Source organism: Xyrauchen texanus, chromosome 3, assembly GCF_025860055.1.
Source record: "Xyrauchen texanus isolate HMW12.3.18 chromosome 3, RBS_HiC_50CHRs, whole genome shotgun sequence".
In the NCBI taxonomy this organism is placed as follows: Eukaryota; Metazoa; Chordata; class Actinopteri; order Cypriniformes; family Catostomidae; genus Xyrauchen; species Xyrauchen texanus.
Genome location: NC_068278.1, coordinates 9732919 through 9745602, shown reverse-complemented (window position 1 = coordinate 9745602; position 12684 = coordinate 9732919). Strand labels below are relative to the sequence as shown.

General features: G+C 40.2%; 1 protein-coding gene across 1 annotated transcript in view; it reads right to left on the bottom strand.

The window, feature by feature from the left end:
- LOC127631453 (transmembrane protein 47-like) overlaps window positions 1-10805 on the bottom strand; it is a 43171-nt gene extending 32366 nt beyond the window's left edge. Inside the window, exon 1 of the mRNA XM_052109566.1 lies at window positions 10495-10805. Coding sequence (XP_051965526.1) covers window positions 10495-10690 — 196 coding nt within the window. The 5' untranslated portion in view covers window positions 10691-10805. The remainder of the gene's footprint in view (window positions 1-10494) is intronic.
- Window positions 10806-12684: the final 1879 nt, after the last annotated feature.

Below are 12684 nucleotides of genomic sequence, written 5' to 3'. Positions count from 1 at the left end.
AAAATTAAGTCAAGTCTGGTCACTTTGAAAAGTAATACCACACGTCTCCTCACCAAGTTGCAAGTTTTTAGGTATCATTCATTCAGCACAAACAGTGCAGGATGAGTTTTGTGACAAAGTTTAAAAGAATATTCCAGGTTCAATACCAGTTAATCAAGAGTGTTTGTGCCACAATGTTGATTACCACAAAAATAATTTTGACTTGTACCTCATTAAAAAAAAGGTGGTTACAGTATGGAACTTACAATGGAAGTGTATGGGGCCAGCCTATGAATGTTAACCTCCGTGACTGACTGTGCATTTTCCATTTCCCTCTTGGATTTGTAACTAGTAGCACCTAATAAACATGCAAAAAATTCTAGAGCGAAAAGCTTTCCTAAAAAAAGATATCCACATATGTGGACAACGGAGTTTCAAGTTGTGAAATTTTAAATAATACCAACTTATAGAAAGTCTGTTTTTTTTGTGTGTTTTTTTTAATGATCTGATTTTCTGTAAAGCTGCTTTGGCACAATGTGTATTGGGAAAAGCACAAACATAAAACAGTTTACTAAATCATACAGTGGGGTCCAAAAATCTGATCTCTCAGTGAAATCGGAAACTGTAGGTTGACTTTTCCTTAGCTGAATTCAGTCTGTGCTTAACGATATGCGAAACACTGCCCCCAGTGGCCAAAGTGGTAAGTGTTGTTGGGCACATGTGCGCTCTAATTCCAGGTGTAATGTCAAGGAGGGGCACCAAAAGTGAACTATACAAGATGTAATACAGTGAAGAGGAATGCACATTTTATCAAATTAACACCCCAACCCAAACCTAACCATTAGTGGAGTACAAATATAACGTTTCAGGGAAAAATGCAACCTTCGAATCGCGGCCTTCTCTTATCATGCAAACGCGATCATTTCCTGGTTTCAACGTGGGATTCGAACCCCAGTCTCCCATGCTGTTGATGCAACAAGATTCTGGTCATGCCACAGGGGAAGGTAAATATGCTGGAGCCATTGCAAATATGTCTGTTAGAACATCTACTTTGTGCATGACAAGAGTAATTTTTCCAAAATCTCTTTGCTTGACATCATGGGAAAATCAAAAGAAATCAGCAAAGACCTCAGAAAAAATAATTGTGGACCTCCACAAGTCTAGTTCATCCTTGGGAGCAATTTCCAAATGCCTGAAGGTACTACGTTCATCTGTACAAACAACAGTATGCAAGTAAACACCATGGAACAGCGCAGCCATCATACAGCTCAGATAGGAGACCCATTCTGTCTCCTATATATGAACATAGTTTGGTACAAAAAGTGCAAATCAATCCCAGAACAACAGCAAAGGAACTTGTGAAGATGCTGGAGGAAACAGGTAGACAAGTATCTATATCCACAGAAAAGCGACTCCTATATTGACATAACCTGAAAGGCCGCTCAACAAGGAAGTAACCACTACTCCAAAACCGTCATAAGAAGCCAGATTACAGTTTGCAAGTGCACATTGGGACAGAGATCTTACTTTCAGGAGAAATTTTATCTGGTCTGATGAAACAGAAATGTAACTTTTTGCCAATAATGACCATCATTATGTTTGGAGGAAAAAGGGTGAGGCTTGCAAGCCAAAGAACACCATCCCAACCCTGAAGCATGGGGGTGGAAGCATCATATTGTGGGGGTGCTTTGCTACAGGAGGAACTGGTGCATTTCACAAAATAGATGCCATCATGAGGAAGGGAAATTATGTGGATATATTGAAGCAATATCTCAAGACATCAGCCAAGAAGAAAGCTCGGTTGCAAAAGGGTCTTCCAAATGGACAATGACCCCAAACATACCTCCAAAGTTGTGGCAAATGGCTTAAGAACAACAAAGTCAAGGCCATCACAAAGCTCTGATCTCAATCTGATAGAAAATTTGTGGTCAGAACTGAAAAAGCATGTGCGATTCCAGCAACTTATGGCGCTTTTCCATTACCAGTACCAGCTCGCCTCGGCTTGCCTCAACTCGGCTCGCTTTTCACTCTGTTTTCCATTGCAGACAGTACCGCCACAAATAGTACCCGGTCGTCATAGCGACGCCGCAGGAAACTGCCGTGACGTAATCTTATGCGCGACACACATATCCGCTACCCACACACACAGGACAATGGAGGAAATCGAGTGTATGCTGTTTTTGATCCTCGGGATGTGGCTGTTTCTCACAGCAAGAAGACAAACGTTGTTTCATGAGAGGCTGAGGGCAGCAAAACGAAACACTGCTGAAAAAAACAGGAGAGTTTGGGAATTACTACAGAGTTCAGACTACGAGACGAATCCGGTTGTTCAAAGCCGACGCAAGAGGGTAAGTTATGCTAACATAGCTAATGTTTGCATATGTGTAAATACTATACTATATGCAAAGTATTTAATCAACTTTATAGCTACCAGTATTACGTACTAAAATGTGCATGGTTTATGTGTTTCAGATCCGTTTAGCTTTGCAAAGTCGCCGCGGCAGACCGTCTGTTTGGGCTTTCAACCGAGCTACCGAGTGGTGGGATGTTATTGTTCCTGGTTTCACAAACGCGCAGTGGGTTCAGAACTTCAGAATGTCGGAAGAAACATTCATATATTTGTACAACAAACTGCGTCCAGTGATGGAGAGACAAGACACAAGCTTCCGCAAGTGTGTTCCTCTAAAGAAGAGAGTGGCCATCGCACTATGGAAGCTTGCAACCGGTTCAGAGTACAGAACTATCGGCCTTCTTTTCGGAGTAAGCATAACAACTGTTTGCCGGTGTGTTCAAGAGTTCACTGCTGCTGCAGAAACGTTGTTGGTTCCCGAACAAATCCGTTACCCAGACCAGGAGAAGTTTGAAGAAATGGCTGCCTACATTGAGAACAGATGGGGGCTCCCGCAGTGTGTTGGTGCTATTGATGGATCACACATACCCATTTTGGCACCACAGGAGTACCACTGTGACTATTTCAACCGTAAAGGCTGGCACTCCATCGTCCTTCAAGGTGTTGTAGATGGAAAAGGACTGTTCTGGAACGTGTTTGCAGGACTGCCTGGCAGCTTGCATGATGCTCGTGTTTTAAGACTGTCCACATTGTGGGAGTTGGCCAGCCGTGGCAACCACTTTCCAACTTACACCACGAATATTGGTGGGGTGAATGTTGGCTGCTACATCCTGGGAGATTCTGCCTATCCCCTGCAGAACTGGCTCCTAAAGCCATTCACTGACACTGGACGGCTGACAGTAGAACAGCAGATCTACAACAAGAAAATATGTCGAGCACGGGTAGTGGTTGAAAACGCTTTTGGTAGACTGAAGGGAAGGTGGCGTTGCCTCATGAAAAGAAATGACTGTGATGTTACAATTGTGAAATCTATGATTCTTACTTGCTGTGCTTTGCATAACCTTTGTGAGAGTCACGGAGAGGACTATGACAATGACTGGGATGCACCTGCAGCAGCAGAGCCTGTGGTGCCAGTGGCACAGGGTGTTGAGGAGGAGGGCAGAGATGTACGAGAGGGTCTGATGCGTTATTTTAATTGCTAAATAAATACATTATCATTAAATATGTTGTCTCTGCTGTTTTTCATTAAAGGTTATCACAGTATACAATCTGAAAATACTTGTTCAAACCCTTGTAAAAAGCAAACCATCCAAAAAAAACACTGTTTGTAATAAGTTTCAAAAAGGTTTTATTTAAACACGCATACAAATAGAAAAAAATATAATATTAATATAAATTCACACATCCAACTATATACATATGTTACATGTAGTGCAAACATTAAATTAAAATAAACAAAGGGGTTTCAGTCCAGGGGCGGTGGAACAGCATCCCGCCGGTTCAGTGCCTGGACAAGCTGGCTCAGGGTTCCCAGAAAGGCCTGGTTGAAGGACGACATTGCAGCAATCTCCTCTCTCCTTAAAGCCGCTTCGAGTTCTCGGGCATGTGCTGCATCATCGAGTGCCATCTGTAAATGGCGCTCCTGCTGTGCCCGGTTCAACTCCAGCTGCTCGACATCCGATGTCTGCATCTCCCTCAGGACAGTCAGATGCTCCTGTTCCCTCTTTCGTTTCCTCCGTCCTGGCCAAAAAATAATTACAATGAATGAGTTATAAAGAAAAACGGACCAGTCACGTTTCATTCAAAGGTTGTGTGTGTTTTAAATTGTTCACATGTATTATCATTACAGCTGCTACACAAAAAAGACAAGCCCACAACTTACTATTACTTATATAGTATATGTAACGACTTAACATCTGAGCCCAACTATTTTAGTAAATGTCAACATTAAAATACTATGTGTACAGTATAGGTGTACACTGTGTACGTCTGGAAAGTTATAAAAATACTGAACAGGTATATTAATGAATCCTGTATTCCCATAACTGGGAATGCTTCCTGTTGTTATGCAAGTAAGTTTACGTTATTGAGTTATTGATACGATTAATGATATATTAATAAGTGTGTATGGATTCACAGACAACAGGCTAGAAGGGTTTACTTTTTCTCAATTATACTAACCGGTTGCCGGTGTCGACGCTGCTGCGGGTCTCGGTGTCGACGCTACTGATCTTGTTGGTGTCGATGGTGCTGCTGGTTCTGGTGCAAACGTGGCATCAGTGGGTGTCACTGAACCATTCTCCCTCGTCGAAAATGAATCTTAGATAGAAAGATCATACAAAAGTCAACACAATACGAAAATAGCAATGGCAGAGTTAGCAGCTAGCTAGAGGTAGCAGCAATTGTTATCTGCGACACAAGTTTACAGTCTTCGTTGTTATAAGTGAGCTTCAGCTTTTCAAAAGCCAGCCTACAGAAAACATAACTCTCGAGCTGAGTGCACCTACAGAATTAATGTAATGTAAACTTAAAACACTTACCATCCTCCATCAGCGACTCCAACAAACTGGTGGCTGAGTCAAGTCCACCCTCCCCCCCGTTGCTCGCCGGTCTATGGCCGTAGATACCGTCCATCTGTTCATACCACTTCCAGCTTTTTCGGTTTGAACCACTGCGGCTGTTGTGGTCCTTTACAGCTCTGTAGTCACTTTTCAGTTTTTTTTAACTTTTCCCTACATTGCTGGAAAGTCCTGTTGTAGCCATGTGTGGACAGCAGTTCGGAGATTTCTCGATAAACTTTTTCGTTCCTCGTTGCCCCATCAAGCTCTCGCTGGATCCTTTCTTCGGCAACCAAACAAAGAAAAGTCTGCACCTCCTCGTTTGACCACGGCGTATTCTTCCGAGTTGCCATAATAATAGTTTTGTAGGCTATATCTGTGTTTACTTTTTAAACTATTTAAAAATGGCGGGTTATTCTGGCTACTCCGTCTGGCGCTGCGCAATGATGACGCAGTGAATAGTGACGATTCTCTCTGACCAATCAGCAGTCGGCATTGTTTTTACGTCACATTTTAGTATCGCCTCAGCCCGCTCAGAACCTCGCCGGAGGTGGTACGAAAAAAAGTACCCGAAAGCAGGTACAGGTACAACTTTTACACAGTGGAAAACCAAACAAAGTCGAGTTGAGTTGAGCCGAGGCGAACTGGTACTGTGTAGTGGAAAAGCGCCATTATTGTGAGAAGCTAGTGGAAGGCTACCCAAAACATTTGACCCAAGTTAAACAATTTAAAAGGCAACTCTACCAAATACTAACAAATTGTATGTAAACTTCTGACCCACTGGGAATGTGATGAAAAATTCTCTCTACAATTTTTCTGACATTTCACATTCTTAAAATAAAGTAACTGACCTAAAACAGAAAATGTTTTCTACAATTATATGTCTGGAATTGTGAAAAACAGAGTTTAAATGTATTTTGCTAAGGTGTATGCAAACTTCTGACTTCAACTGTATATAACAAGTTGTTGCAAAGTCAGACTTTCGAAGCCTTTTCTATGTCAATTCTAGACCAGAGCATCACTTATTTAAATGTTACCATGGATATTAGCAGGGCTCTCCTAACTGAGTTAAAAGAAGATATTTAACTGACTTTCAAGATCGATGGACCATGAAAGAGACAAAGGAAGAAACAGGTGTGTCCTCATTAAAGATGACCCTCAAAGTAAGCAACAATAAAGTAAATGTGTGCCTTTCTCTCTGTAAAACCTCTTGTCTCTGTCCCACAATACACACAACCACATCCAGTGTAAGTTTGAGAGTCCATCCTCAAGCTTTCCCTCCAGGACAGATCTGTACAGAGAGATAGGCATATGATAAAAGAAAATGAAGGCAGACAGAATGAGAGACTAGACAGCCACACTCATATTCCCACAGAAAACATCTCCAGGGTTCTCTTACACACACACACACACACACACAATCCTCCATCCCCTGTGAGCAGCGAGCTATAGCCTCATTATCACCAGAAGCTGCTGTGGGATTCTACAGATTGCCATTTGCTCAGCAGTGTGTACCAGCAGGACAATGACAGAGCCAGATAAGAGATAGAATACAGACTGAATTGTTTTAAGACATGCCAGGGACCACACTGCAGCACCACAGTAGAAAAACATTGTTCAGAAAACCATCTCTTAGAGCTCCTGCTTTTGACTACTCTGCTTGCAAAATTATCCTCAAGAATTTGTTTTCAAGAAGTATTTGATTGACCTCACAGTTCCATAGTAGAGGTAGACCAATATGGAAATTTGTCATTACTGATAACTAAGGTGGTGGAAAAGGGTGAAAACGGATTCATCTGCAGATAGTTTATAAAAAAAGTTCTTAGTCTTTCCATACTGTGATGGGTACAGACATAGAGGCTGCAAGAGTACAAAGTAAATAAAATGTCAGATGCAGTTCAACCAAAAAAATAACGATTTGGTGCAGAACGTCAGACTTACAACTATAAACAAGCTAAATTAAGCATTTTATAGATTATATATTCACCACACTAACGGTTTTAATGATGAATAAGGTTATTTTTGGAGAGAATGTGCTGACATGGCACATTTACATAGTCACATTTTCCATTGTATGCCATCCCTTCAATTTAGAATACTTGATTATCTAATCAAAATAACAAAATATGCATTGAAGGGAGGATACAAATATGTATGAATATATTCAATGATGAAAAGACTTATATACAGCAAATCCCAAGGTGATTGTTTTATTTCACCTCTAGAGGCCACTGCATAAATATTTGCCAATAACCAATACTAATGGCACCGATTAATCGGTAAAACCAACAAAGCCTCTAGTCCATAAGAATGCAATATTTTAATATATTATATTAAGTCTTGTTCGTTGTATATTTGGTGCAAATATAGATCAAAAGACATGAAAAGCACCATAAAAGTAGTCTGTAAAACTTGTTATCTTCACTGAAAATCTTTGCTATAGCTCTTAAATCTCATGAATTCCTTAGGACAATTAAAGATGGCATTATACTCCTTTAAATGGTTAGTTTTCATTCCTTCAAAAGTAGTGCAATTGCTTCAGTTGAGAAACAGACCAAAATTTAAGTCCTCATTCACTAGAAGTCTTTACATCGGACTCATTTGGAGCACAGTGTAGGCTTCAAGATGGTGATGCCTTCACTCTGAAAACAATTGGCAGGTACTCAATCCAGGTATCATTATATATCAAAAAGATGTTACATTTTCATTTTCTAGTGTTTACCATATACTTTTTTGTTTTTTAAAAGTATCTTTATGCTTTTTAGAGCATCTCTGGTGTATGTGATGTTGAACACTCGTGGTGTTTACCAGAGGACAGTGTCTTTGAAAGTAACAGAACTGATCATATATTCACCAATCAGACACAACATTAAAACTACCTGCCTTATGTTGTGCAAGTCCCCCTCGTGCTGCCAAAATAGCGCCAACCCGCATTTCGGAAGCATTCTGAGATGATATTCTACAGAGTGGTTATCTGAGTTACCATAGACTTTTTGAACCAGTCTGGCTATTCTCTGTTGAAAAGGCATTTCCATCCACATAACTTTTTTTCACCACTAAATTACATTGAAATAAGTTTTTTCCGCGCTGCAGTCATTTCAACTTGTTCACAGGAGGCTTTCAGACTATCTGTGGCATTTATGATTTAAAAGACATTTCAAAATCCTTGAATATGTTTGAGCGAAACATTTGTGGGTGCTCGTATTATATTGTTTTGTCTCGTTTCTTGAGGCTATGCATCGTATTGTATTGTAACATGCCTAATATTTATATATAAATTAAGAGTGTAGCCTTCAAGGCAGAAGGGATGCTTTGAGGGCCCTTGAGCTTTCAGATGTTGAATAGCCTGACATAGATTAAACTTCCGGAGTCGTATGGATTACTTTTATGCTGCCCATACATCCTTCACAATATCTTTCTTTGTGTTCTGCAAAAGAAAGAAAGTAATACAGGGTTTAAACAACATGATGGTGTGTAAAGTGACATTTAAACTTTCGGCTAGCAGACTCCTTTAATGCATAGCAAACGCATCCAATTGCATTTGGTATCCACTTTCCCATGAAAGTCTGAAACAGTCTGAATACAAAGGCATTCCTGCCAGCTCGACAACAATAGCAAAGAGCACGCCCACTGTGATCACAATGCTCACGGGGGTCGAAGCAAAAGCCTCCCAGATGGCAAATAATCACTCACCAATACAAAGATAAACTTTAACAGCATTAAATCGACAGATCCTTTCAGAAGGGTTCAAAATGAATAGCTACACATCTGTCTTTCTGAAAAGGTTACTGTGGCTGGTTAGAAAGTAGGCTAGAGATGACTAACAGTTGTTAAAAGTGTGGCCAGTCAAAACAAAAAAGGAAAATATTCTGTCACCAATGTGTGTGTGTGTGTTTGAGAGAAATTGAGGTCAGGTCTCTAACAATGACCCATTGTGTGTTCTTGTCGTCAGTGATGTTCTCAGAAAACCACAATAAATACCTCACTTTTCTGTGGTCAGTTGGTTTGTTTATGAAATAAAGGAGATAGCCTTATAGATAGACCTTGTTATAGACCTTATTCATAGTAGCGCCATCTTTGATTTCTGACGATAATGAAAACGAGGCTGTGAGCGATAGACTTAAAGGAATAATTCACCCAAAAATATCACGGCCCTTGAGTTTTCCCGGTTCATTCTGTGTGCCTCAGCAGTCGCTCGGCAGACCAATCAGCATTGCCACGGTAACGCCATTCGTTATCTGACTAGCGGCAGCTGTTTCTCATTCCTTGCTTCCCTATTTAAGCTCCCTGGTGTGTCACGTTCTTCGCTAGATTGTTGTGTGTGAATGCAGAGTCTCACCTCATGCTCTCTCGCCTCGGTCAGTGTTTGTTTGTTTTTTTCTCTCTGCTGTGTTGCCAGTATGGCTCCGGTCAGTCGGTTTATTCCTGTCCACTGGATTACTCATTGCCTGTGTCATCGCCCGCTGCTAAGTGTCTGCTTGCTTCGGCAGGGGTGTTCCATCACGCCGCTGCATTCCGGACCACCCACCTCACCACACTGCCTAATCCTCCACCTTGCTGCAGTCTGTACTTCATCTCTGCCCCTTTATTCAATTATTCCTGCTATTCTTTAAATAAAGAACTGTGAATTGCTCTTCTGCATCTTGGTCCTTCCTTGCTCACCGGTGACATGAAAATTCTCTCATTATTCACTTACCCTTATGCCACTGACTGGAGTCGTGTGGATTAATTTTATGCTGCCTAAATGTGACTTTTGGACCGTCAAAAGTGCTGGTGCCCGTGTACATCCATTATAAGGACCTGATAGAGCTCTAACTTCTAAAAATCTTAATTTGTGTTCTGCTGAAGAAAGTCATACACATCTGGCATCAGGTTAAGTGAATAATGAGAGTATTTTCATCCAACTATCCATTTAATGTCTCTTCAATGACTTTCAACATATAAAACTGTCATAAAGAACCTAGATCACACTTTATTTACCAAAAATCATGCTGTCTTGAGTTTTTGGTCTTCTGAAATTCCTTGGAAAGTTATTTTTAATGTCTCCTCAGCGGAATGTTCCAAAAACAACCAAGATAGATAGCACATGGACATGTCTCTGAGATGCGTGTTTTAGATATTATCATCTGGGAAGCATCGCATATTAATTAACATCTGCTAAACATCTTAAAAAGTTCAGATTTACCAACATTTTAAATCAAAAACGTCTCAAAGACATCTGCTGAATGTCTTATTGACATCCGAGAGGAAACATTTTATATATGTATTGCATGTACTCATTGTCATTCCCGTCAAAAATCAAAGATGGCGCTGCTTTGAATAAGGTACTGTTGTTGCAAGTCCGCTATTTTAAACCAGAATGTTGACAGCGTTCACGTGCAGCGGGTAAACAAACGAAAACATCGCTGTAAAATGCTCTAGCGCACGAGTACTTATATCTGCGTAGCATCAATAGTGCTAATAATCGTTATTCAAGTTCTAGGTTGGGTGTTATCGTAATTGACTCACTTCAAAAATGCGTACAAATGTTCCATTCACCAATGTTTACAGTTTGAAGACTGTCATTTTCATCCAAACAATTGTGGATAATAACGTTGGGCTGCTTACCAGATTTGAGGGTGGAGATGCAGTTCCAGTGGCTCTCGATCTCCCTGCATGACTCCCACAGAGACAGCGCGTAGCCCTCCGCCGTCACCCACGCGGGGCTCAACAGCGCAACAATGTCCAGGCAAAGCGCGAGAAACACGCAGAGAAGAGCGATCAGTTTGAACGGCCGGAACACGTACACGTCGTTCAAGGACATCTTCTCATAGCAGACCGTCTGCGTTCGGGATCAGAAGCAACGGTGTTGTGCTCGTACCTCGGCAGCGAAAGTTTGTCTGGGAAGAGTTGAGCTCTGCGTGCCAATGATACTTTCCTGAGCACTTGACAACAACACACTCCGTGCGCATACAGTGGAAACAACGCGCCACCCAACGGCAAACGTTGAAATGGCGAGGTGGCGGTGAATTTCAAGGGAAGGCGTGTGCAAGTTTTACAAGTCTGGTAGTTTTCGTTATTTTATGTCATAGGTTAAATCTTTAAGTTTATTAAAGTTTTGTGTAACAATAAACCTATTTTGGTCTCAAACGCAACATGAGTTTGAGACCAAATTTAATAAAACATAATTGTTTTAGGCCTACTATTTAAAGAATATTCTGGGTTCAATACAAGTTAAGCTCAATCGACAGTATTTGTGACAATGTTGATTACAACAAAACCTTTATCTAGAAAAACTGAGGTTTACTGTCAGGCACTTACAACTGGGCCAATGTTTGGACGGTTTAAAGGCATAATGTGAAGCTTATAATTTTATAAAAGTGCATCCATTAATTCTTCTGTTACAACTTCTGTTAAAAGTATTATTTGAGCAGTGAATGTCAACTCAAAGGTCAAATCGAAATTTTTACAGTCATTTTAGGGTTTTAGGTTTGTTGACATTACATCGTCATGGCAATGAAGTTGTAAAATTGACTTAACTTTCCACAGAAAAAAAATTGTAAGCAATTTTATCACACTATAATCATGTTAACATGAATATTGTTTACGTCTTGTGGCTTGACAATGAGTATTTTGAGGTATACAGATTGGCCCCATTCACTTCCATTGTAAGTGCCTCACTGTAACCTCGATATTTGCTTTCATTTTTTGTTTTAAGGAAATGATAGATGAGTCGAAATTATTTTTCGTTGTAATCAACATTATGTCTTTTGACTGAGCTTAACTTGTATTGAATATTCCTTTCAGTAATTTCTGAAAAGTAGTTTGAATGTGACTCAATTAAGTAAAACCAACAGACACATTTATGCTCATAACATATAAAAGTGACTACATTATTAGATTTAAGTTCATCCAACAAAATTTTTTATTTTCTGATATGGTAGATTGCCAAGTAAAAGCAACATAAATAATATATCTGCAAGCAGCAATTACTGGGCAAAGCACCAGCATGGCAACCACTGCACAACATTAAGCACATATGATATACAGAAAAAGCAAACACCATAGGACAAGTCACCCCAGTACTGAATTGAACCTATGACTTTCCAGTCCACAATTCAGAGGTCAAGCCACTGGAACTATCCACTGCACCATAGAAGCACAACTTTGTCAGTCACCAAGACCATGGTATGTGTCTATACATACAGTAAACTGAGTATTAAGTGTGATCACTTTACTTTATCTGCGCTTTTATGTCATGTTTGAAGTTGAATCACGTGGCCACTATGAACTGCGTGAAGTTTCATGAAAAATTCTCCTCGTGTTCTACAGAAAATAACCAACATAAAGGTCTGGAACATTGTTTCAGCCCCTACTTGAAAACCATGGCCATATACAGACCTTGATTGGTTATTCACATAACACAAACCCTTGAACAGCATAAAATACCAAAGAGTTACATTCTGGTGACTTTTCAGAGAAGCTGAATATGTGTAGCATTCATGAAACTGGCTATACAAAGCATTTATAAAGACTTGTTCAAATGGCAGAAATAATAGAAGGATCTCAGAATTACCACTCTCTTACAATCTTCACTGAAACGAACCAACTCAAAAGAATGATTCATTGGTGAATCTTAAAAGGTCTTCACCAACATGCATGCTCTCAGTGTCCTGCTTTCCATTAATGGGTTGTCCTGTGAACATGCAAAATGATTGACAGGCAGAAAGCACTTCAAATCTTTTGTTTGGCTAAGTAAATAATCTTCAACCACCATTTTGTTTACTGTTTACAGAGGCTGTCACAGAGACAGGTGTG